Source organism: Bos javanicus, chromosome 15, assembly GCF_032452875.1.
Source record: "Bos javanicus breed banteng chromosome 15, ARS-OSU_banteng_1.0, whole genome shotgun sequence".
Lineage (NCBI taxonomy): Eukaryota > Metazoa > Chordata > Mammalia > Artiodactyla > Bovidae > Bos > Bos javanicus.
The window spans coordinates 74,163,831-74,189,810 of record NC_083882.1 but is presented as its reverse complement, the minus strand read 5'-3'; the positions used below and the strand labels follow the sequence as shown (position 1 = coordinate 74,189,810).

The following is a 25,980-nucleotide window of genomic DNA, read 5'->3' as shown; positions in this document are numbered from 1 at the left end:
ATATAGGCCCTTCTTATGCAAAATAATAAAAGAAACAAGATCAAATGGCTTCTAAGTTATTTTAGACATAAATCTGAGAAGAAATAATCCCGAAAGGTCATTCAGTCCATCTGCCAGCCTCTAGGCAAGATGCCACTTCAACCATCAAATGGAAGTCTGGACCCTCCACTTAATGAGTCACTGAAAATGAGTTGTTTTTTTGCTTCTGTTTTTTTGAACTGAAGTCTTTATTAGTAATATACACTTTCCTAAGTGGTGACTCAATTAACAGGTTGGACATAGAAATCAAATCTCAAATTTTCTGAAGAAAGTTCGAAATATTTGGTCAACATATTAATTATACCATTCTTGTAGTTTTTGCCTGTGTCTCTCACACAGACAGAAAAGGCTTTTCTTTTTAAATTTTAAGAGTAAGAATGTCTATCAGGACTTAGAACCCAATTATTCTAAGATAAAAACAGGTGAATTAGCAATTAGTTATCTAGTAATTTCATTTTATCTATATTTGTGAGAAATTCCTTTGATTAAAAGGGGTTAAAAACCACCTTTGTTACTGAGACTTTTAATACAGTATTAATTTATGATGTTTAAAATATCTTTATATTATATATTATAATATATAATATATATATATATGTTAGGGTGTTAAAAATATTCTGAAATTAGACTGTGGTGATGATACACTCTGTAAATATACTAGAAACCACCAAATTGTACACTTTAAATGAGTGGATTTTAGGACATGTGAAATATAGCTCAATAAATCTATATATAAAGAGAGTGAAATATATTTATAATTTATTGGAATGTGTTGCCTTTGAGTTAAAAGCAGATCCCAATCAAGTAGAAGCTATCTCCTGCAGTACAATCTGCTTTCTGAGAATAAGCCCGAATCTTTGCACCTCGTCCTGAGCCCCAAGCACCCATGCGAGTTTAGGTGGTGTTTATTTTAACATTTTCTCAAATAACCAGGAACTGCTATATCCTCACTCATCACAGCAAGTGAAGAAAACCCATTCTGAAGTGGTTGTAGAAGATGATGTTTTTCACTGTGGCTGGTCACTGCTGGTTCAATCAGTGGGACTCTGGGCTAGATAATACTCAATTTGGCTAAAAGGGCGGCATGTGCCCTCAAACAAAAATCTTACATTCTGTTTCTTTCCTTTCTCACAAGTGAAATACAATTTAAAGTCTTGCAAAAGTTAAAGTTTAAAAGTTATTAAAAACATTTTTGGGGAGTTGCCTGTGATCCAGTGGCTAAGACTCTGAGCTCCTAATGCAGGGAGCCTAGGGTTCAATTCCTGCCCAGGGAACCAGATCCCACATGCTTCCATGAAGACTGAAGATCCTGTGTGCTGCAACGAAGACCCAATGCAACCAAATAAATAAATATTAAAAAAAAAAACAAAACCCATTTTTAAAAAGGAAATCTTGACCTCACCAAAACAGATTCCTAAAATGCCACTCACCAAAGCAATGATTTCAATACAGGAAAGTTCATTGCAAGATAATAAAAACCTTGTTTCTGCTTGCAAAATTAATACAGACCAATAGTCAAATATGGTCTGCCACAATTCTGCAAGCATGTGCTTTGAATTGTTTACTCCTTGAGGCAAGTGAGATTTTTGTTTCTCAAATATTCTACCTTAATTTAAAAATTTCCAGGAGGTAGAGTTAGTTTGACTTAAGTGAAAAGTCGGAATTGAAAGATACTTCATTCAAAACACAATATTTGCGCTCTAAAATGCATCAAAAAGTATAAAGAGAGAATGCACTAGACCTAAGTAAACATGAAGCGGAGAGCATGTATCATTGGACCAAAATGACTCGGAGAAGAAAACACCCTTTCCACAAAAGCGCTGCGCTGCAAAGCAGCACACGTCATTCGTTTGTCTTGCAAAAGCCCTCCTGCACACAGGTCTCTCTCTCTCTCCAAGGACGATCATATTCAACTTAGTTTTGTCTGGGTCACAAACAGCACCTTTGCAGAGTGGTCTTACTCTCTGTACTGTATACAGTATTTATTCTTTACGTAGAGATGGGGATGAACATTTGGGACCGAGAGACAAAAAGGACCAGCCTCTGAAATCAGCTACTCTGTCTAGTGCTAATCCCCCATCTAAGCAGAATTAGTGACGTCAAACTAGTTTCCATGGCACAGCCAGACTCAGGACAACTCTGTTATATCAAGCAGAAGAACAAAATGGGCTGAGCTTAATTGCACACAGAAACAAACATAAAACCAAACCCTGGCTAATCTCTCATTTTCTGGGGAATTGGGGAACAATTCTAAGATTGGAAGGTACAGTAAGAATATTTGCTGAAGTTCCATAATGAAGACTCCCAATGCTCATATTTCTCAACATTTCCAGTCTGTTATGACAAATATCCAAATAAACAAGTCCAGTAATATTTTCTGTGATACAACCTTCTTAATTCATCATGCTGCTTACTTGCTAACAGCCACACGATGGTGTCTCAGTGGCATGTTATTGAGGATCTGCTAGAATTAAAATACTGCAAAGACAAAGCAGAAACCACCACTGCTGATAAGGAAGCACTTTTTCATCTAAAAATATTCTCTTCAATGACTAGCCCTCCCACCAGCCAGACATTAAACACATATAACCCTATGAAATTCAGTTCCTTGCATTTATAGCCTTCTATCATTATGCTTTCTAGAATTTCCTAAGTTCGGTGAAACTCCCAATTAGAAAACTCTCCTTAATGATCACTTGGATGAAAGAGTTACCAAGCCTCTTTTCTTCTACACATGCCCCACTATTCTATCAGATAGATGTAGCATCCTTGTGCACAGCTCTTAAACAGTATTGTCATGGAGGAAGTGACAGGTCTCCCATGAAATAAGTCTCTGATTTCCACCTTCCTTAGGACTCTCATCATTGCTCCACGCTGCACGTGAGGAGGGAGGCTTAAATGTTGCTGTGAAGCACTGGAACACAGAGTTGGTCCTGTGGACAGCTTACAGGATACAGAGAGTGATGGCAGAAAAAGGAGGGTTGGGCAAAAAAGACTACATCCCACTTCTTCATATTTTCACTTCTTATTAGGGAGCACTTAAGTCTGCTCTTGGAGGGTCTTTACTTTTTTTTTTTTTAAGCTGAAACATAACACTGAATATTGGCACAGATAGTTCTCTAACAGGTTCTCAAAAAGACAGAGAAACATATCAAAACAGAGTTCCATGTCAGAAAAGAATCCTGGATCACGGGGGTCAGGTATATAATTAGAACCAGCGATCCAAATACATTATACAAATATTGCTTTGTTGAAGAAAGTTTGCAAACATTTCCCACATGAAAGAGAACTGCCTGCCCTAAAACACCATAACATGTCATAATTCCACCTTAAGTAATACAGTATGAAAGGGGCTATTTTTAGCTTTTCCATGGTTGTTATGGCAACCACCTCCTGGCTCCAGCTGTACACAATGTTTATAATTCCAGGGAAGTGGAAAGAGCAAGGTTCCTCCATAACATAATTTTGTAGTTTCTACTTCTATGGTAATAATAATACCTTAGTTTGATTATAGAGACTTGTTTAGTGATAGTCAGTTGGCCCTAGGCTATAGTTCTAGAGAGTGTGGGAAGCCACATACATCAGAAGCAGCATCAGTGAAAGGAAAAAAAAAAACAAAACAAACCCACCACAACAAAGAACTCTGCTATTCCTCAATGGAGATACGAAACCTACAGCAACCAGCCATAGGAAATAGATCATTTGGGGATGGCTCACAGGGCAGGCTATGATCAAATCACTTATAATGTGTAAGTAAGAAGGCTTTGAGATGATCTGTGAACTTGGAGTCTTTCTTCCCTCTTGGGCACACAGATGACAACGCTTCTGGTCTCCCCTGCAGTTAGCTGTAGCCTGTGACTGAGTTCTAGACCATGGAACGAGCGCAGAAGACGGGGACACCACTTGCAGGCCTGACCCATGACACTCTCTGTAAAATCATCCTTCCTGTCTCTTCCCTTATTTGCTGGCTGGTGCAGATATTTCTGCAGAGAACTGCAAGGCCTATGGAAAGAGTACCATGCTGTGCTTAGTCGCACAGTTGTGTCCAACTCTATGCGACTCCATGGACTTTAGCCCACCAGGCTCCTCTGTCCATGGGATTTTCTGGGCAAGAATACTGGAGTGGACTGCCATGCTCTCCTCCAGGGGATCTTCCCCACCTAGGGATCAAACCTTGGTCTTCCGCATTGCAGGCAGATTCTTTACCGTATGAGCCACCAGGGAAACCCAAGGGAAGAGTAGGCCCCCCTCAACTCCAGATGAAGGAGCTTGAGATCCCTGCATTGACTGTGTAGAGCAGAGTCCTGACCACTGATCCACACCAGGCTGTGATGTGAGGGGAGGATCAACCTTTAGAATTTTAAGTCATTGAGATTCTGGGGTGGTCTCTTACAGCAGTTAGCCTGCCTTGACTAATACAACAAGTAACTCCTTCAATTCAAACAGACAGACCTGTTCCTTCTCCTATCCCAAAAGTACCAATTCATAAAACCCCCTTACATTGCTGACTAGTTCTTTAGCCGTGATAGCTTTCCACCAGATCATTTCACAACCTTGGTGTAAAATCAATTTGATTTCTTAAAGACAAGGATCCAATTCATCTTCCATATGATGAACTTTACTCAGTGAAATGGATGGATCCTTTCTTTTGCATTCTTTATCTAAGGCTTCAGCTACAACTGTGATGGTGGCTCCTAGGTCTACAGAGACGTGTGAGCACTTTGTATCATGTATTAACTCATTATGTAGCCTCATGGCACTCAGGTTCTTTGAATCTCACTTTTTATGTCAAATGAGGGGGGATTGGTTTCAATTAAAGTACTGAAATTCCATGATTCTTCAAGTCTGATTCGTCCTAACCAGTATCTCTCTGGATATGGTTTTTAACAACACACTTAAAAATTCCTCTGTGGAATGTATTTTCTTTTTTAATGGGTAGAATACTACCCTGAATTTATTCTGTGTCACTTGTAGATATCCAACTAGAATTAAGCTTTGGACCCAAATTTCATGCGTCTTGAGTTCTACTATGTCTGCCCTAATTCTCTATAATCTTTCAGGAATCTGGTCTGGTTTGACCATCTTCACTTTCATATCATCACCATCAGGGGCATGCTCGACCATCAGTAAGTAGTTAAAAGGTTTTAAAGGGAAATTTTACTAAAACAAAGCAATTGAGACATTAAAAAATCACACATAAAATGCAATTACAAACAAAGAGCCTTACTAAAAAGTAGCTACCAACCAAATGGATTCCGAACTTCAGTTTCCTCATCTGTACAATGGTGGGAGGCTATCAAAGTTATATAAGCAAACACCTATCGGGTTCTCAGCCTGACACCTGGCAAAGAATACGTAATCGACAAACATAAGCTGTAAATCCTTGCCTGAAGCTGGACATGGAGACTCCTTCATGGAAGTAGGGTCCCTGGCTCTTTGCAAAGCTGTGATTCCTGTGGCTCTCTCCCAAACTCAAAGCATTTTGCACAGCAAGGATGACTGTGAAACCCTAAATTTAGCAAATGACCAAGCAAGCCCATCCCTTTGCAACAGGTTTGCTTTGAAAGCTTAGCCATCACTCAGACTTCTCCAAGGGAGGAACAGAATTTAATTCCCATCTTATACTTCCTGCTATTCCTAATGTAAGGACTTAGCAACACATTTCTCAAGAGAAATGAAGACATCTAGCAAATCCTAGTGGAACCCAATACAAATACAGCTGAAGCTAGAGGACATAGCCTTTTTTCTCCAAGGGCAGGGGTAGGGGAGGCTGACCCCTTAAGATCACTTTATAACATGCCTAAGTTCCTCATACATCCTTTCTCCCATAACAGAAAAACCAGAGGATGGGGGGTCTGGCTTCACAAAACTCCACTGAGCTGGGCTCTGACAGCATATCGCTTTAAGAAGGCATTCCCGGGAATATCCCAGGAACTCTATCCACCCCCTCAGAAGAGCAGGCAATTGAGTTAGTGATGGTGACTCAGGCAGGCTTTTTAATCCTGATGTAAAGGAACCACCACCACCCTGGTGAGGGAAATAAAAAGGGAATCGAGGGGAAAAGGCCTCCACCACCGGATGACTCATGCCCTACCGTGTGACTCGCCTGGCACATTACTCTGTCACCAAGACATGGAAGGGAGGTTCATTAGTCACTTTAATGAAATTTTCAAAGAAAGGATTCTCCCTATAAATAATCATGAGCTTGAGTGTTTGTGTGTGAGCTTATGACTCACCTTTCTACCATGCCAGGCAGGACCAGCTGTGTCATCTGTGAAAGAGAAAAACAAAACATCCATGGTGACTGAGGATGCAGGCCACTGAGAGTGGAGAGAACTTGCCCACACAAACAAGGGGGGAATCGCCGAGCTGCTTGCCACTTCTACAGACAGCAGTTTATTTTATAGACTTTATATATTGGGTTGGCCAAAAATTTCAATTGGGTTTTGCCATACCTTCTTATGGAAAAACCTGAATGAACTTTTCTTTTTTTTTTTTTTGATAGATAAGAGATGGATTTATTTACAGAGAGACACACTCCACAGACAGAGTATGGGCCATGCAGAAGGCAAGAGCGATCTCGGGGGAAACACACTCCACAGAAGTACGGGCCGTTGTAGAAAGCAACAGCGGCCCCGACTGAACGTTAAGAGTGCGTAAAAAGGAATCTGAGGAAATTACTGGAGACAACACTGTAAACACTTTCAGTGAACCTGGCTAAAGTTAGTCTTGCCTGAAATGTAATACTGGCATGGAGATCTTCAAATAAGTAAGGACTTACGGTGAAATCCATGTCTCCCAAAATACATTCTCAGTAAAACGACATACATTACAAGAAATATCCTGCCTACCAAACTTACTTAAGCTTTCTAATCTTAACAGATCAAATAATTTTTTTTCCTATCAAAAAACCTTTAGGAGAATGCCATAAAGTGACATGTAAGCAAATATTAAGTCTATTTTCACATGCATTTCTTCTCCTGCTCAAGCTAATTGTGAGTAAAATGCATCCTTAAAGAAAGTTGATATTATCTGTCATCTTAAATAACCAACAATGAAAAAAGGGGCGCCAGCATTTTTATTTTTTATTGCCGAACCAAGCAATATGCAGGATCTTAGTTCCCTGACCACGGCTTGAACCTTGGCCCTCTGCCGTGGAAGCACAGAGTCCTAACTGCTGGACTACCAAGGAATTCCGTGGACACCTCATTTTTAAAGGACTTCATGACTGTTGCCTAAATATATATACTACGACGAGAGAAACTATTAATACTTCTAAACTCTATTTTAAGATATTATTAACTCAGAAAAGTTAAGATATCCACTGGTTTAGTCAAGGCCACATCACAGTTAAGCACCTAAGTTGGAACATGAACTCTGGATTCCTGCACACCATCAGTTCAGGAAAAAACAAATGCTGTTTTGTTACAGAGAATTTTGCATGCATGCCAGGCACAGGAATCTCAAACTTTCTATCTTGAATAACATTATGCCTTAATTAAAATACCATTCTGACAAAGAGAGTATTCTTTTCCTAGAAACACTTCAAAGAAAGAAAAAGCATCCAGCCTTCACCAACATAGAACCTGCTCTGCAGAGCTCTCAACTCAGAGGTCAACTTTGGAGCTGCTGCATACACTTTTCCAGGAAAGATGTGAATTTGAACCGACACCACATCATAATAGGAGAACACACTGCCAACTTCTAAACAGACAAAGTGGTGTCTTCAAAACCTAGGAGGATCGTTTCACCAGAATATCTGATGTGGCCAAATCTTCCAGGTGAAAAAAAGTAGACACTGTAAGAAAAGAGTTTGTCCTGAAGCATCTCCAATCTTCCTCCTTCTGTAATGCTGTAATCTCATATAGTTCAGTTCAGCCACTCAGTCGTGTCCGACTCTTTGAGAGCCCACGGACTGCAGCACACCAGGCTTCCCTGTCCATCACCAACTCCTGGAGCTTGCTCAAACTCATGTCCATCGATTCAGTGATGCCATCCAACCATTTCATCCTCTGTCATCCCCTTCTCTTCCTGCCTTAAATCTTTCCCAGCATCACAGTCTTTTCCAATGAGTCAGTTCTTTGCCTCAGGTGGCCAAAGTATTAGAGTTTCAGCTTCAGCATCAGTTCTTCCAATGAATAGTCAGGACTGATTTCCTTTAGGGTGGACTGGTTGGATCTCCGTGTGGTCCAAGGGACTGTAATCTCATATAAGGTGATATAGATAACGAACCTAGCACAGACAGCCAGCACAGAGTAGGCCCTGAAAGGAAACTGCGGCCCTTGTTGCCGGTGTGTACTCTTCTTTCAGGACACAGCACCACTAAGTACCCAGGACCCCCTTAAGCTTGCTGTGCTTGACAGTTGAGAGCAAAAAACGGTAACACATTTTGAGGTCATCCAGTTCAACTCACCACACAGAAGTTTCTGGACTGCTGCTGCTGCTGCTAAGTCACTTCAGTCGTGTCCAACTCTTTGTGACCCCATAGACTGCAGCCCACCAGGCTCCCTCATCCCTGGGATTCTCCAGACAAGAACACTGGAGTGGGTTGCCATTTCCTTCTCCAATGCATGAAAGTGAAAAAGTGAAAGTGAAGTGGCTCAGTCGTGTCCGACTCCTAGCGACCGCATGGACTGCAGCCTACCAGCTCCTCCGTCCATGGGATTTTCCAGGCAAGAGTACTGGAGTGGGGTGCCATTGCCTTCTCCAGTTTCTGGACAGTTTCAGCAATATTGTCCTGCAATCTGCATATCATCCTACATCACAGATAGCCTCCCATGCTAGTACAGACAGACATCAGGCATGGTGACAGTTGTGGGGGATTTTTCTTTGTAGGGATAGACTATATGCATTTTTAGCAGTATCTGAACACATACTTTACTTAATACATTTCATCAGGGGACCTTAATGCTTAGGCTCATGTACTATAAGGAGGTTCCCAGCATTTTGTGAGAAGTTGTTAAACAGTTCCCCCAATGTCCTGAGATCCCCAGAAACCAGATGAGAAAGAAGAAGACTGATAATAAAACATGTTCTCACCCAGGGGTCGGGGTGTGCATTTGGGGTGAGGAGTGAAACTTGTTATGTGTGAAGTAGCGAAGTGGAGTTGACAGGGGGCGCCACTGACCATCTACCTTTACCGAACAAAAGGAGAGGAGGAGGGATGGGATTTGCAGGCAGTGATCAATCTGGAGAACTACCAGGAAAGTCTACAAGACCTGCTGATGGAGTCCTTTATTCTGACCAAGGATCTAAGTACCACTTGAATATTTAATAACTGGTTGTGCAGAGTTTTAAAGTTCAATTCAGAGTTTTTTTTTCCCCCCCAAGACATAAATGTACACACTTAAATACAGTCCAATAAGAAATAGCACTTTAAGCTGGGCTATTAAGGAAATACAAATGCACACTTTGGGAGCTATTTTTTTCCTTACACTGTGTGCATGTCATCTATGAAATGTCTCCTTTCTGAATGGTAAAAATTACCCAGGAAACAATCAGAGACAAAATAAAACCTTGTAAGATATTATCTTATTTACAAAATTATATCAACAGCATGCTAAACATTCAGTCAGTCCTGATGGTTGTTAATGTGTAGATAGCTTCAAAATATATTCACTTTTTCTCCCAGTTTCATTTGAGATATAATCTACATAACTTTTTTACTAGTTTAAGGTACATATCGTGAAAGTGAAGGAGGAGAGGGAAAAAAGTGGCTTAAAACTCAACATTCAAAAAACGAAGATCATGGCATCCGGTCCCACTACTTCATGGCAAATAGATGGGGAAACAGTGGAAACAGTGACATGCTTTATTTTTGTGGGCTCCAAAATCACTGCAGATGGTGACTGCAGCCATGAAATTAAAAGACACTTGCTCCTTGGAAGAAAAGCTATGACAAACCCAGATAGCACATTAAAAAGCAGAGACATTACTTTGCCAACAAAAGTCCGTCTAGTCAAAGCTATGGCTTTTCCAGTAGTCATGTATGGATGTAAGAGTTGGACCATAAAGAAAGCTGAGTGCCAAAGAATTGATGCTTTTAAACTGTGGTGTTGGAGAAGACTCTTGCAAGTCCCCTGGACAGCATGGAGATCAAACCAGTCAATCCTAAAGGAAATCAGTCCTGAATATTCACTGGATAGACTGATGCTAAAGCTGAAACTCCAATACTTTGGCCGCCTGATGTGAAGAACTGACTCCTTGAAAAAGACCCTGATGCTGGGAAAGATTGAAGGCAGGAGGACAAGGGGACAACAGAGGATGAGATGGTTGGATAGCATCACCGACTCGATGGACATGAGTTTGAGCAAGCTCTGAGAAGCCTGGTGTGCTGCAGTCCATGGGGTCGCAAACAGTCGGACACAACTGAGCGACTGAAATGAACTGAACTGAAAGTATACATCATAAGGATATATGTATATATTGTAAGATGATTACCACAATGAAGTTTAGTTAACAGCAAAAATACAGAATGCTTTACTATCTGTGTGTCATCCTTGCGCAGGGGCCATGCTAATCTTCCTGTATCATTTCAACTCAAGTATCTCTGCTGCTGAAATAAGTCTTTCTGTTCTTGTTACTCAGTCACTAAGTTGTATCTGATACTGTGGACTGTAGCCCATCAGGCTCCTCTGTCCCTGGGATTTCTCAGGCAAGAATACTGGAATGGGAAGCTACTTCCTTCTCCATAGTCTTTATACAAGTGAATTAAAACTCAAGAAGTTTTAATAACACAAAGGAAGAAGCAGTGTTTTCAATGCCTGACTATTAAAGGGCCAGAAATACTTGTTGCAATCCTCATTTGAACAAATGATTCATCATCAAAGATGGAAATTCATGCATGAAAAGGTTAAATTCTTTTGTATTGGTCATTGGTTTCTCCTCTTAAATTCTGTTTCTAAATTATTTCTCCTTGCCATAAAATAGAGTATCTCCTTGGATCTGTCAGATATAACAACACTGAAAAGCCTAGGAAGAGTTAACCTGAAATCCGCAGGCTTTTATAAGGCGGATTACTGCCTTCGTCTATACTTAAATTATCTTTCTTTCTGCTCAGAATACATGTCATAATAAATTCAATTTCAAGTGTTCTTTGTTGGGGTATGTGCATACAAATAATTCTTAATATTCTGTGTGTAACTAGAGAGGCTTCACTACGTTAACATCAAATTAAATTCTCTTTAACGTCGTCTTACATAGGATATTTAAATTAAGCTATTAGTAGTCTCATTTTACTTTATATGCATCAATTGGTATCTTGATGGCTGGTTATTTATGCCATATACCAAGTGTTTCTGTGAAATCTCACTATCTGAACTCCATCTCACAGCTTACAAGCTGTTTCTGGAGTTAACTCAATATGCTAATTTTAGGCCATCTGCAGGTGATAATTGCTGTACCAGGAAAAATTTTGTTCCTCTTAAGATACTGCTAAAATAAGATTACCGTAACTTGTAAGTTCAGTGGTTAAAAATATCAAAAATAGTAGTAAACATGACTTCTATACTTGTTTTCTTCTACGTTATTTCCAAAAGTATACAGCAGACGATATAAATTTAATTCTTTCCTCAAAAGTAAATACAAGTCCTATAATAGCACCTCTACAACAATGGCAGCTTCAAATTCTTGCAGAAAAAAACAAATGTTTCCTATTTATAGAGACATATTTTTTAGGGACAGTTTCATCAATCCTTATCACAAAAAAGTCCTAGAAGCCTAACTCAAAGGGAGAAAGGCCGATACATGCTATTTCACACCAAGATATTATATCATTCTGCATGCAAGCCTGGCATAGTCTTCACCAATGATAGCTCAATTGAGAATTCCTCTTGGGGACACCACATATTCTATTTCAAGAGTTATATATTTACTGCCACAGCTATGTATGTTCTGGCTGGGAAATAAGTAAGAGGCTGATGTAGCTCATACAAAAATCAAAATCAGTATTATTAGATCATTCAGTTGAGGTAACCTGACTCAGAAATGCACTGGCTGACCTAGAAAGTCCTTTAAAATGTTACATTAAAGTGTATCCATCTTAGTATTCTGAAATATTTCTTCTATTTTTGGCAATCGCTTGCATTGCTTTTGCAATCAGAAGAGCCCCCACAACTAATGTTATTTCTAAAAGAAATTAACACGAATAAATTTTTTTCTTTTTCATTTCTCTGGCATCAGTAATCAAGAATTTGTAGGAAGAATCTCATTTTATACTCAAAAGCCAATCCAAGTTTCCCACTTTTTTAGTTTGGTATGAAAACCGATGCCTACACAAGTGAATCATGCATATTATTCCACAAGCAAATTACTTTTATATCATGTAACCTCTTGTGTTTCATCATTTGTTTGGAGAGAACAGTATAAAGAAAACATTATCGCTTAATGCTCATAGAGATAACTAAAAACCCAAATGAAAAGATTAAAATTCAAGATACTTGAGTTAAAATAAGAAAACAATATTGACACCTGTATCACCATTATATATAAATAGGAGGTAAAGTAACAACTTGCTCTAGAATCTGGGCAAAGCCCCAGGAATCCAGGCTTCTTGTACAAATAGTTAGGACACCACAAACAGCTGCTTTGTCCACTGCTGCCCTGCCCTCTAGCCTAGAGAAACCTGCAGAGAGTAAATAGGATCTGAATTCACGCAACTGAAAAATGAACCCGCACAAATGAAAAGGAAATAGATACAAATGCCTGAAGCACATTTTTAGTTGGAATCATTAACAGTAACTTTTTAAAACCACAACATAATAGCGCAAAGAATTACATAAAGTAACAGCGATGTTACACAATGCCTGCTTTGGAGAAACTGGGTGGTAACTCTACTGGAAGTCATACTAGAATGACACAGCACACATTTCCTTTGGTGAAATGTATAATTTGAGCTCTGGTACCAAGAATACCGCTTAATTATAAATTCTTAGAATCTCATATGTATGGCCAACAGAATACTTACTGTGCAGAGGGTGAGAAGCTTAATGAGACTAAGTTTTAAGACGGCTTTGAGATCTGAGTATTATTTGCCTCTCCTCTACCAATGTTTAGGTCTTTGTAAAGTTATCAGCTCTTCTTGCCAAAGTTATCAACCCTCTTTTGCCATTTCCCCCATCCCATATTACTGAACTTGAAATTCAACCCCATACTATAAAAAACAATACTTTTTCTTTGATAATAAATTCTGGTTTAATTTTTTTTTAATGACTTAACAAAAGAAAAAGAAAATAACTTTCCAGAACAGAGAACTGGATGCCAACTAATAATGAAGAATCTAAAGCCATAAGTTTTAAACTCTAAACAAAAATGAAAATAAAAAGAACATATATACCATCACACACTGTTTTTCCAAGTTTGTTGTTCAGTCATTAAGTTGTGTCTGACTCTTTGTGACCCCATGGACTGCAGGTCACCAGGCTTCCCTATCCTTCACTATCTCCCGGAATTTGCTCAAACTCATGTCCATTGAGTTGGTGATACTATTCAACCAATACACTGAGAGTTTCTATTACTGACCTTTTCTCCAAATAAGCTGACTTCTCCAAAAGTGATAGATTTGGAGGAGAAAAGAAGCCCTAAGTTTCTCACAGAGATTTTTACACATTCACTCATTTATAATGCATTTCTTCTTTAAACAAACTTTACCTGGAGCTACAAAGAACCTTGGCGTCTCCAACTATTGCCTCATTTTGTAAAGATGAAAATCGTGTAAAGAGTGGTGGTCCTGTATTTTGGCAAACCCATTATTTTGTATTTGTGCCTGAAGCAGCCCATTACTCTGAGACTCTTAGGGCTAAATATGCTCCCCAATTTGGAAATTGTTAACAGGTTAATGATAACTACTTTCAGATGGATTTAAAGGCTCTAGATATTAACCTGGAATGTGTTTCTTCTGAAAAGCCCTGGGCAGGGGCAGTGGTAAGAAGCATACTCTCCTTCCTACAATTGATTAATTTCCTATTCTGTTAACTTGAATTCTTGGGGCAGAGTCGGAGGATAACTTCTTAGCATAATCCCTAAATTAAATATAACTAGACTGCTAAACAGACTTCCCTAGTGGCTCAGACGGTAAAGCGTCTGCCTACAATGTGGGAGAGCTGGGTTCAATCCCTGGGTCAGGAAGATCCCCTGGAGAAGGAAATGGCAACCCACTCCAGTACTCTTGCCTGGAAAACCCCATGGATGGAGGAGCATGGTGGGCTACAGTCCATGGGGTCGCAAAGAGTCAGACACAACTGAGCGACTTCACTTCACTTCAGACTGCTGAACAGATTCTCCTGATGGATTTCCAAATTAACAGAGGGCTCCCCCTACTGGTACTATGTGACATACCAGAGGCAAATACATGTTTTTTAAAAAAGTAAACAACTATTTTTCTTGCATGTTTTCATCTGTCCGTCCATCCAAACATTTATTACTATTATCTACTCCATGGGCAGGACATAGCATTATGGCTAAAGTGATATTCAGTGAATACATAGTTGTATCATGAGAAAAAAAAAATTGGCTTTTCAAAAGCAGGCAAAGGGTCTCATGTTCCAAGTGATTTGATTTCAGACAATCACAGGGATGGAAGAGATGGATTTAAGTCAAAGCCATTCTAATTCTTCAAGTCCTCCAAGCAAGCAATGATTCCGTTTGAGCAGGCTGAATACTTGGAGTTACTGAACGGGGGGAACCGTGAACTCAAATGCCTAAAAGGGCCAAGTGGGTGACACAGAACAGTTCGGTGGATCAGACAATAGGGGCTCGTGGGGACTGCGGTGATCTGCAGAGTGCAAGAGTGCAGGCCCGGCTATGGAGCACGCTCCGCTGCTATTCAGTTCTGATCACTTGCTGCCAAGCAGCAGTTCAGGTCTGTGTCACCCTCGTTTCAAAATTTTCCCAAGAGAAGCTAGAGAGCTGGGAAATGTCCTAATTTTGAACACACTGCTGGAGCCAACCAAAATGTATTAGTAGCCCACGTCCAGCCCACAGACTATGGATTTGTAACCTCTGACCCAGAATCAGAAGGAACTCACCTTCTACCCACTACCCTTCTGGCAGATCCAACGCTTAGGAAGTTCTCACAGCTCATTTCAGGGTAAATATCAGCAACCGATCTAAGGCCAACCTTGCAGAGCCCCACAAAGTAAGTGTGATGCTTATTTCCAAAGGAGTAGAATTTTCTGTTTTTAAATGTATTCACTGATTTATTCAAAAAGCATTTGCTGTACACCTGCCACATGTGAGAGCTAGGGCTGGGAAATGGCAGAGAACGAAAAGGAACTGGTCCCAGACCTTACAACGTCTAGAGACACTCGACGAAGAAAGAAATGCTAAGGGAAAGGGAAACATACAGCGCGCAATGAAATAGCACAGCTGAGAGACTTCATCGAGCCTGGGAGGCTCCCTGCCCCTTCCCCAACACTAAGTGTGCAACGCTTTAGCTGAGAACTGAAGAGTGAGGAGAACTAGTAAAGTGGGAGATGAGCGAGTCTTCTATGCAGGGAGGCCAGCCTGAGGGGGCGCTAGACTGAGACTAGTTCAGGAGACGGAGCACAGCACTTGCAGGAGAGACCTGAGTTGAAAGGGAGACGTGGGGAGGAGCCAAATCAACGCAGGCCCTTCCCAACAGGTCACGTTAAAGGTTCTGGACTTGAGGGAGAGAAGTCACGGAGGGATTTAACAGTGGTGTGATACGACCCAGAGTACAATAATAACACTGGCTGGAGCACAGAGACTGGACTGGAGAAAGATAACCTGGCTGGTTAGGGTACTTGAGTGGTTCTCACTGAGAAATGTAAGGCGCTTGGAATCTAGAACGAATAACTGGGTGACTTGATTTGCAAAACAGTTAGGAGGCTGAGCTAACTGGCCTTTATTGGGGTGTGTGTGTGTGTGTGTGTGTGTGTGTGTGAGAGAGATGTCTGGAAGGAATCATTGGGTGAGCTGATTTGCAAAACAGGAGGTTGAGCTAACTGGCCTTGATTTTGTGTGTGTGTGTGTGTGTGTGTGTGTGTGTGTGTGTGTGTGTGAGATGTCTGGAAGGAATCATTGGGGGAGCTGATTTACAAAACAGTTAGGAGGTTGAGTTAACTGGTCTTGATTGTGTGTGCGTGTGTGTGTGTGATGTCATGCTTCCCTTCTCCACGCTAAACATCTCTACTTCTTTCAACTACTCCACTTTGGCTGATAATCTGATGAAGGAAGAATTAAATTTTGATCCCCTGCTTAAGACTCTTCTTCCCCATTCCCAAATAAAACAAAACTGAGTGGTACTTCACTGTAAGTGGAAATCGTTAATAAATTTTACCTTGGATCCCCACCCACCTATTTCTCTGCTCGGAGAAAGGTAATAAAGAAAGTAGGACAGCCCCTGTATTTGTCAGAATGATAGTCTGGAAATTTCCTAAGGGATCTGAGTGATAGGTAGGGCCACTCCCTATTGTCCAGCATATTCACCAAGCCCAGCAGCAGCTTCAGGGCCCAGCACCTTCAGAACGGATGGCTTTCACATTCTTAGATAAGCTATGGAAAGGGCTTGGGTTGTGTTCATTTGAAAAGGAGTGAAGAGTCTATGGTGTCCTTGAGGTTCTTATACTGTCATTAAAGGAATCAAAGAACCATCAGGCCTCGAGGAGGAAGACAATTCTCAGTTTGGCAGATGTTACAACAAGTGATCTCAAATCAGTGACAAACAGCACGGAGAAGATCCATTTTGGATCTAGTCTTTGGATTTGGTGCTGAGTGTGCTACCTGATTGAAAGTGGACTTGGATTGATATATACCTGCCTCTGGAGTTGTGGCGTGTTCCCCCTTTTCTATGATTTCTCTAATAATAACCAATAGCAATACCACAATTTCATCTGCAAACTCTTTCAGTATTCCAAAATGGAAACTTCTTCCAGGGATAGTGAAGTGAAAGTCACTCAGTTATGTCCGACTCTTTGCGACCCCATGGACTGTAGGCTGCCCGGCTCCTCTTATCCAAAGGATTCTCCAGGCAAGAATAATGGAGCGGGTAGCCGTCTCCCTTCTCCAGGGAACCTTGCCAACCCAGGGATCGAAACCAGGTCTCCTGCATTGCAGGCAGATTCTTTACTGTCTGAGCCACCAGGGAAGCCCCTCCAGGCATAAAACCCAAACTACCGTAGAAGTGTGTGGTTTAATATCTGGAGGTTTAATTACCTCTAAACTCTTACCATTTCTGGTCTGAAGGTCATTGATCTTGAGGAGAAATGAGCCTTAACCTTAGATTTTAGTCACAGAATATGTGAAACCAAAGAAAGCCCTGGCCAGGAGGACCTTTCTTCCAGTTGAAGGCTGAAAGGCTTCTGAATACCTCTTGGATTACCTCAACTAACCTGGTAAAGGGAAAGCCCAGTTAAGCAAGTCACTGAGAGAGAAAAAAAGCAATGATTCTAAATTATTGAATAAGATGAAAAGTGAAACGATCAGATGGGACTGGAGGGGTCTAGAGTCACCACTATTTTTATTAACATTTCTTCCTCCATATTCTGTGGACCACTAATCGCCACTTCATCCGGCGATGACCTGTAAATCTTTTGGCCAGGATATTGCAGTTTTATTATTCCTCTGTTGGAATGGGGGACTTCGATGATTTTTATCATCATCTGACCTATTGATACAGGGACAGGAACACATGGACCAGGCACTAATCCTGCAATGTCAAGCCAGGTCATTCAATGCTCATGGTACAGCACAAGACTTCCAACCAGATGCTGGGCCCTACCCAGCAAATATCTCTAAATTAGGGGCACAAACCCAAGGTCACAGGGCAAGCTCATCTCTCTGACCTTTCCTGGCATGTTTCTCAGCCAGTCAGCCCCTAGCATGTGGTTTGCTAGGAGATATAACTTGAACCATCCCTGATGGACAGAAGATGTCATTCTCTTTCATATATAAACCTTTTCAACACACTTATTAAGGCTTTAGGCCATAGACATCCATGCCCTGGGTCCCCTGATGTCCAACCACCAGAAAACCTTATAAGATTCTAGACCAACTTTCATCTCTAAGTTAACTTGGAGATCCAAACAGCCACTGCTACTGAAAACGTAGTCCTGGACCTGCAACATAACACAGTCAACTGAAGGACAACAGAAACAATTTATCAAAATACACTATAGGGCAAATCACAGCAGCACGAAAGAACACTAAACCTGGGAGCTTCAGACACACGATTCCATCAAGGTGAATGCCCCTTCTCAGTATAAACAAGATCAAAACACATGCCTTTAAATACACACTGCCATGCCACTCTGCCACTAGAATTGTCTTTCTAAAATGTACACCAGATCACACCTTATTTCCACTTTAAGGCTCTCTGCCCTCTTGAGCACAGCACTCAAGAACCTGAACAATCATGTCCTAACTTACTTTCCTGGCCTCTGGTAAGCCACTGCACACCACTCACCTCCTGCTGTTTGAGTCAAACTATGGCCATACTTGAACAGTCAGTCAAATGTGCTACAAACGACCCGGATACTGCCTACGGTACAGTGAAAACCGACTGGCTGTCCTGTAGATGGTACTAATTCCATGATAAATAAATCAAGCATTTTGAACTGTTTTTCCACTAAAAGCACCCATCACAAACGGACAGGAAAATACATATTTACATGAAAGATAAATTAAAAGATTCTTCATTCTTTGGCTGAACAAAGAAGCGTTTCTGAAGAGCAAACTCCCTTAGTGCTTTGCAAATGGGATTTGACGTGCAAAAAGAGGTTAACAGACAAATTTTTAAAGCATATATCCATCTCTTCTGCTGGTGATACTTCTCATCAGTATGGCTCACAATATGATGGGGTATGATGTTTAGTAAGTTTGGCGTTTGTCTCCATTGACTCCTTTCGTGGGAAAAAGCATCTATGCCCGTGGGAAAAAGAAAGTGGAAGAAGACGAATGGAGGGGTGGGAGGAGTATTTTATCATCTGTCAAGATACCAGGACTGATGTCTTGTTATTATTTCATCACCATGGTAAAGAAAACTGAGGATCCTCTCCAGTGCGGTGGACTGGTGGTGCTTCATCCACACTTCCCGCCCCTACACTACTCATCTGTAAGTAGGGCCATGAGGTGACGACCACCAGTACATGTTGATCGGTGCTCAGATGCTGCTCAAAGGATGAGGTGTGTGACCACAGAGCACAGCAAGCTGACCGGTTCTCAGAGATCAAGGTCAGGACCTTGGCCTTTTTATCACTACTACTCTGTAGATTGCCAGCCCAAAGTGTATGCTTTGGGAGACAGAGGCAGCCAGGGTTTCTTTTTCTTTTTTGTACAATTTTTTTTTTCTTTTACATTGGAGTGTAATTGTTTTACAATGCTGTGTTAGTTTCTGCAGTGCAATGAAGTGAATCAGCTGCTGCTGCTGCTGCTAAGTCGCTTCAGTCGTGTCCGACTCTGTGTGACCCCATAGACGGCAGCCTACCAGGCTCCGCCGTCCCTGGGATTCTCCAGGCAAGAACACTGGAGTGGGTTGCCATTTCCTTCTCCAATGCATGAAAGTGAAAAGTGAAAGTGAAGTTGCTCAGTCGTGCCCGACTCTTAGCGATCCCACAGACTGCAGCCCACCAGGCTCCTTAGTCCATGGGATTTTCCAGGCAAGAGTACTGGAGTGGGGTGCCATTGCCTTCTCCGAGTGAATCAGCTACATGTATACATATATCCCCTCTCTTTTGGACCTCCCTCCTTTCCCCCGGCCCTGTCATCCCACCCATCTAGGTCATCACAGAGCATCACAGGTAGGTCATTGTACAGCTCGCTGTGCTATATGGCAGCTTCCCACTACCTGTTTTACAGCTGGTAGTGTGTTTATGTCAAACCGAGTCTCCCAGTTCAGCTGACCCTCCCCATCCCCCACCATGCCCACACGTCCGTGCTCTTCAACTGTGTCTCGATCCCTGATGGGGAACTAGGTTCATCTGTACCATTTTTCTAGATTGCACACACATGTGGTTAATATGTGATACTTGTTTTTCTCTTTCTGACTTCAGTCTGTATGGAGATTGCAGGAGAAGATACTAATTAATGGATATAGAGCAAAAACTTTACACTGTTTCTCTGACAGAGGAATTAAAATGATCAGGAGACTAATGTGGAGCTAGCACTAACAATTCTATAAAATACAATTTAAAAACACTTGAACATATTTTTCATCATTACTTCATTATGATACATTATGAAACATATGTACATAATACAACTCATTATTTTTTAAAATTAATTGATTTACTTTAATTGGAGACTAATTACTTTCCAATATTGTAGTGGTTTTTGCAATATATTGACATGAATCAGCAATGGGTATACATGTGTTCCCCATCCTGACCCTCCCTCCCACCTTCCTCCCCATCCCATCCCTCAGGGTCATCCCAGTGCACTGGCCCTGAGCACCCTGTCTCATGCATCTAACCTGGACTGGCAATCCATTCCACATATGGTAATATACATGTTTCAATGCTATTCTCTCAAATCATCCCACCCTCGCCTTCTCCCACAGAGTCCAAAAGTCTGTTCTTTACATCTGTGTCTCTTGCTGTCTCGCATATAGGGTCATCATTACCATCTTTCTAAATTCCATATATATGTGTTAATATACTGTATTGGTGTTTTTCTTTCTGACTTACTTCACTCTGTATAATAGGCTGCAGTTTCACCCACCTCATTAGAACTGATTCAAATGCATTCTTTCTAATAGCTGAGTAATATTCCATTGTGTATATGTACCACAGCTTTCTTATCCATTCGTCTGTCAATGGACATCTAGGTTGCTTCCATGTCCTAACTATTGTAAACAGTGTTGCGATGAACATTGGGGTACACATGTCTCTTTCACTTCTGGTTTCCTCAGTGTGTATGCCCAGCAGTGGGATTGCTGGGTCGTATGGCAGTTCTATTTCCAGTTTTTTAAGGAATCTCCACACTGTTCTCCATAGTGAGTGTACTAGTTTGCATTCCCATCAACAGTGTAAGAGGGTTCCCTTTTCTCCACACCCTCTCCAGTATTTATTGTTTGTAGATTTTTTGATAGCAGCCATTTTGGCTGGCATGAGATGGTACCTCATTGTGGTTTTGATTTGCATTTCTCTGATAATGAGTGATGTTGAGCATCTTTTCATGTGTTTGTTAGCCATCTCTATGTCTTCTTTGGAGAAATGTCTATTTAGTTCTTTGGCCCATTTTTTTGATTGGGTCATTTATTTTTCTGGAATTGAGCTGCAGGCATTGCTTGTATGTTTTTGAGATTAATTGTCAGTTGCTTCTTTTGCTATTATTTTCTCCCATTCTGAAGGCTGTCTTTTCACCTTGCTTATAGTTTCCTTCACTGTGCAAAAGCTTTTAAGTTTAATTAGGTCCCATTTGTTTATTTTTGCTTTTATTTCCAATATTCTGGGAGGTGAGTCATAGAGGATCCTGCTGTGACTTATGTTAGAGTGTTTTACCTATGTTTTCCTCTAGGAGTTTTATAGTTTCTGGTCTTACATTTAGATATTTAATCCATTTTGAGTTTATTTTTGTGTATGGTGTTAGAAAGTGTTCTAGTTTCATTCTTTTACAAGTGGTTGACCAGTTTTCCCAGCACCACTTGTTAAAGAGATTGTCTTTTCTCCATTGTATATTCTTGCCTCCTTTGTCAAAGATAAGGTGTTCATAGGTGTGTGGATTTATCTCTGGGCTTTCTTTTTGTTCCATTGATCTATAATTCCATCTTTGTGCCAGTATCATACTGTCTTGATGACTGTGGCTTTGTAGCATAGCTTGAAGTCAGGCAGGTGATTCCTCCAGTTCCATTCTTCTTTCTCAAGATTGCTTTGGCTATTTGAGGTTTTTTGTATTTCCATACAAATTGTGAAATTACTTGTTCTAGTTCTCTGAAAAATACCATTGGTAGCTTGATAGGGATTGCACTGAATCTATAGATTGCTTTGGGCAGTATACTCATTTTCATTATATTGATTCTTCTGATCCATGAACATGGTATATTTCTCCATCTATTTGTGTCATCTTTGATTTCTTTCATCAGTGTTTTATAGTTTTCTATATATAGGTCTTTTGTTTCTTTAGATAGGTTTATTCCTAAGTATTTTATTATTTTCATTGCAATGGTGAATGGAATTGTTTCCTTAATTTCTCTGTTTTATCATTGTTAGTGTATAGGAATGCAAGGGATTTCTGTGTGTTAATTTTATATCCTGCAACTTTATTATATTCATTGGTTAGCTCTAGTAATTTTCTGGTAGAGTCTTTAGGGTTTTCTATGTAGAGGATCATGTCATCTACAAACAGTGAGAGTTTTACTTCTTCTTTTCCAATCTGAATTCTTTTTATTTCTTTTTCTTCTCTCATTGCTGTGGCTAAAACTTCCAAAACTACATTGAATAGTAGCAGTGAGGGTGGGCACCCTTGTCTGGTTCCTGACTTCAGAGGAAATGCTTTCAATTTTTCACCATTGAGGATAATGTTTGCTGTGGAATTATCATATATGGCTTTTATTATGTTGAGGTATGTTCTTTCTGTGCCTGCTTTCTGGAAACTTTTTATCATAAATGGATGTTGAATTTTGTCAAAGGCTTTCTTTGCATCTACTGAGAAAATCATATGGTTTTTATCTTTCAATTTGTTAATGTGGTGTATCACATTGATTGATTTGCAAATATTGAAGAATCCTTGCATCTCTGGGATAAAGCCCACTTGGTCATGATGTATGATCTTTTAATATATTGTTGGGTTCCATTTGCTAGAATTTTGTTAAGGATTTTTGCACCTATGTTCATCAGTGATACTGGCCTGTAGTTTTCTTTTTTTGTGGCATCTTTGTCTGGTTTTGGTATTAGGGTGATGGTGGCCTCATAGAATGAGTTTGGAAGTTTACCTTCTACAATTTTCTGAAAGAGTTTGAGTAGGATAGGTGTTAGCACTTCTCTAAATTTTTGGTAGAATTCACCTGTGAAGCCATCTGGTCCTGGGCTTTTGTTCGTTAGAAGATTTTTTATTACGGATTTTTTATTACAGTTTCAATTTCTGTGCTTGTGATGGGTCTGATAAGATTTTCTATTTCTTCCTGGTTCAGTTTTGGAAGGTTATACTTTTCTAAGAATTCATCCATTTCTTCTACGTTGTCCATTTTATTGGCATATAGTTGCTGATAGTAGTCTCTTATGATCCTTTATATTTCTGTGCTGTCTGTTGTGATTTCTCCATTTTCATTTCTAATTTTGTTGATTTGATTCTTCTCCCTTTTTTTCTTGATGAGTCTGGCTAACGGTTTATCTATTTTATCTTCTCAAAGAACCAGCTTTTTAGTTTTGTTGATTTTTGCTATAGTCTCCTTTGTTTCTTTTTCATTTATTTCTGCCCTCATTTTAATGATTTCTTTCCTTCTACTAACCCTGGGGTTCTTCATTTCTTCTTTTTCTAGGTGTAAATTTAGGTTAGGTTTTTCTTTTTTCCTCTCTGCTTCATTTATTTCCACCATTCTATCTTCCGTCTCACTTATCCTCTCTTCTGCCTCAGTTACTGTTGGTTCCCTACTGTTGGTTCCCTCCAGAGTGCTTTTGATCTCAGTTATAGCATTATGCATTATTGACTGACCCTTTTTAAATTTCTTCTTCTGCTGCTGCTGCTGCTAAGTTGCTCAGTCGTGTCCAACTCTGTGCGACCCCATAGACGGCAGCCCACCAGGCTCCCCTGTCCCTGGGATTCTCCAGGCAAGAAGAGTGGGTTGCCATTTCCTTCTCCAACGCATGAAAGTGAAAAGTGAAAGGGAAGACGCTCAGTCGTGTCTGACGCTTAGCGACCCCATGGACTGCAGCCCCCTAGACTTCTCCATCCATGGGATTTTCCAGGCAAAAGTACAGGAGTGGGGTGCCATTGCCTTCTCCGAATTTCTTCTAGGTCTTTGTTAAACATTTCTTGCATCTTCTCAATCCTTGTCTTCAGTCTATTCATCTGTTACTCCCTTTTGTTTTCAAGATTTTGGATCATCTTTACTATCACTGTTCTGAATTCTTTTTCAGGTAGACTCCCTATATCCTCCTATTTTGTTTGGTTTGGTGGGCATTTATTATGTTCCTTTACCTACAGAACATTTCTCTGCCTTTTCATCTTGTTTAGATTGCTGTGTTTGGGGTGGCTCTTATGTAGGCTGGAAGTTTGTGGTTCCTCTTTACTGTGGAGGTTCCTCCCTGTGGGTGGGGTTGGACGAGTGGTTTGTCAAGGTTTCCTGGTTAGGGAAGCTTGTGTCAGTGTTCTGGTGGGTGGAGCTGAATCTCTTCTCTATGTAGTGTCAAGTAGTGAGTTTTGAGGTGTCTGTGGGTTTGGTGTGACTTTTGGCTGCCTGAATTTTAATGCTCAGGGTTATGTCCCTGTGTTGCTGGAGAATTAGCTTGGTATGCCTTGCTCTGAAACTTGTTGGCTCTTGGGTGGAGCTTGGTTTCAGTGTAGGTATGGAGGCTTTTGGATGAGCTCTTGTCAATTAATGTTCCCTGGAGTCAGGAGTTTTCTGGTGTTCTCAAGTTTTGGATTTAAGCCTCCTGCCTCTGACTTTCAGTCTTTTTCTTAAAGTAGCCTCAAGACTTCTCCATCCATACAGTACTGATGAAAAAACATCTAGGTTAATGGTGAAAAGATTCTCCACAGTGAGGGACACCCAGAGAGGTTCACAGAGTTGCATGGAGAAGAGAAGAGGAAGGAGGGAGATAGAGGTGACCAGGAGAAGAGGGGGAATCAAAAGGGGAGAAAGCAATTTAGCCAGTAATCAATTCCCTATGTGCTCTCCACAGTCAGGAACACTCAAAGAGGTTCAGAGAATTACATAGAGAAGAGAAGAGGGAGGAAGGCAATAGAAGTGACCAGGAGGAGAGGAGGGGGAGTCAAAAGGAGAGAGACAAATCCAGCCAGTAATCAGTTCCCTAAGTGTTATCCACAGCCCAGAACACCCAGAGAGATTCACAGAGTTAAGTAGAGAAGATAAGGGGGAGGGAGGAGATAGAGGTGACCTGGGGGAGAAAAAGGAGAGTCAAAAGGGGAGAGAGCAATCAAGCCAGTAATCACACCCCTAAGTAAAAATAGGTACTGAAGATTAGATTCTTAAAAGTACAGAATTGATAACAAATACCAAAAAGCAAAGATTAAAAATCTAGAGTAGAGGTTAGACTCTCAAAAATACAATATTAAAAATACAAAACAAAATCACAAAAATTATATAAAAAAATATATATATATAATTTGTTTTAAAAATAGGGTCTTTTTTGCAAGGTAATAGTAGGTTATAAAAATGAAAATTAAAGGAGTAATAAAGAACTTAAAAAAATTAAAAGAATTTAAAAATGATAATAGTAAAATATATCTAGGAATTTCTCTGGAGCTGTTGAAGGCAGTGTAGGGTAAGTTCAGTTTCAGATAGTTCCTTGTTCCAGCTTATACTTCTCAAGGTCTATAGGCCCCTTCCAATGCTTAATCAATGCTAACTACAGGGTTTTAATCTGTTGCACCTGTTCCCTCTTCCTTGTTTATTTTGGCTTCCTCTGTTTGCAAGTCTCTTCAGTGTCTAATTTCTGCCCTGACACAAGGAGGCAAAGGTGGTCACTTACTTAGGCTCACTTGTTCAGTTGTGCTGTGGGGAGGGAGGGACACTGCAAACAAATATCACTGGCATGTGTGGCGAGTGCTCACAGTGTATGGACCACACTGGTTTTGCCCCAGCTCACAGCACGTGTGCCTTCCCAGTCTACGTTGCTCAGCCTCCAGGTTGCTCTGCAGGGGAACTGTCCAAAGCAGGCCCTGGGTTTCGTGTGCTTCCCAGGTCTAAGCTGCTCAGGTTCAGGTTCTCAGGTACTCCACAAAGACACAGATTCGGCTGCGCATGTGGTTTGTGCCCTTTCCAGGTCCGAGCAGCTCAGGCGACCAGGTGCTTGGCGAGCACACTGT

General features: G+C 40.7%; 1 protein-coding gene and 1 non-coding gene across 2 annotated transcripts in view; both read right to left on the bottom strand.

Moving 5' to 3' along the window:
• Positions 1–25,980, bottom strand: part of HSD17B12 (hydroxysteroid 17-beta dehydrogenase 12) — a 177,263-nt gene that overhangs the window by 19,707 nt on the left and 131,576 nt on the right. Inside the window, exon 7 of the mRNA XM_061381190.1 lies at positions 6,276–6,310. Coding sequence (XP_061237174.1) covers positions 6,276–6,310 — 35 coding nt within the window. The remainder of the gene's footprint in view (positions 1–6,275; positions 6,311–25,980) is intronic.
• Positions 10,503–10,604, bottom strand: LOC133227227 (U6 spliceosomal RNA). The gene has a single exon (XR_009729779.1). It is a non-coding gene; the product is annotated as a U6 spliceosomal RNA (small nuclear RNA).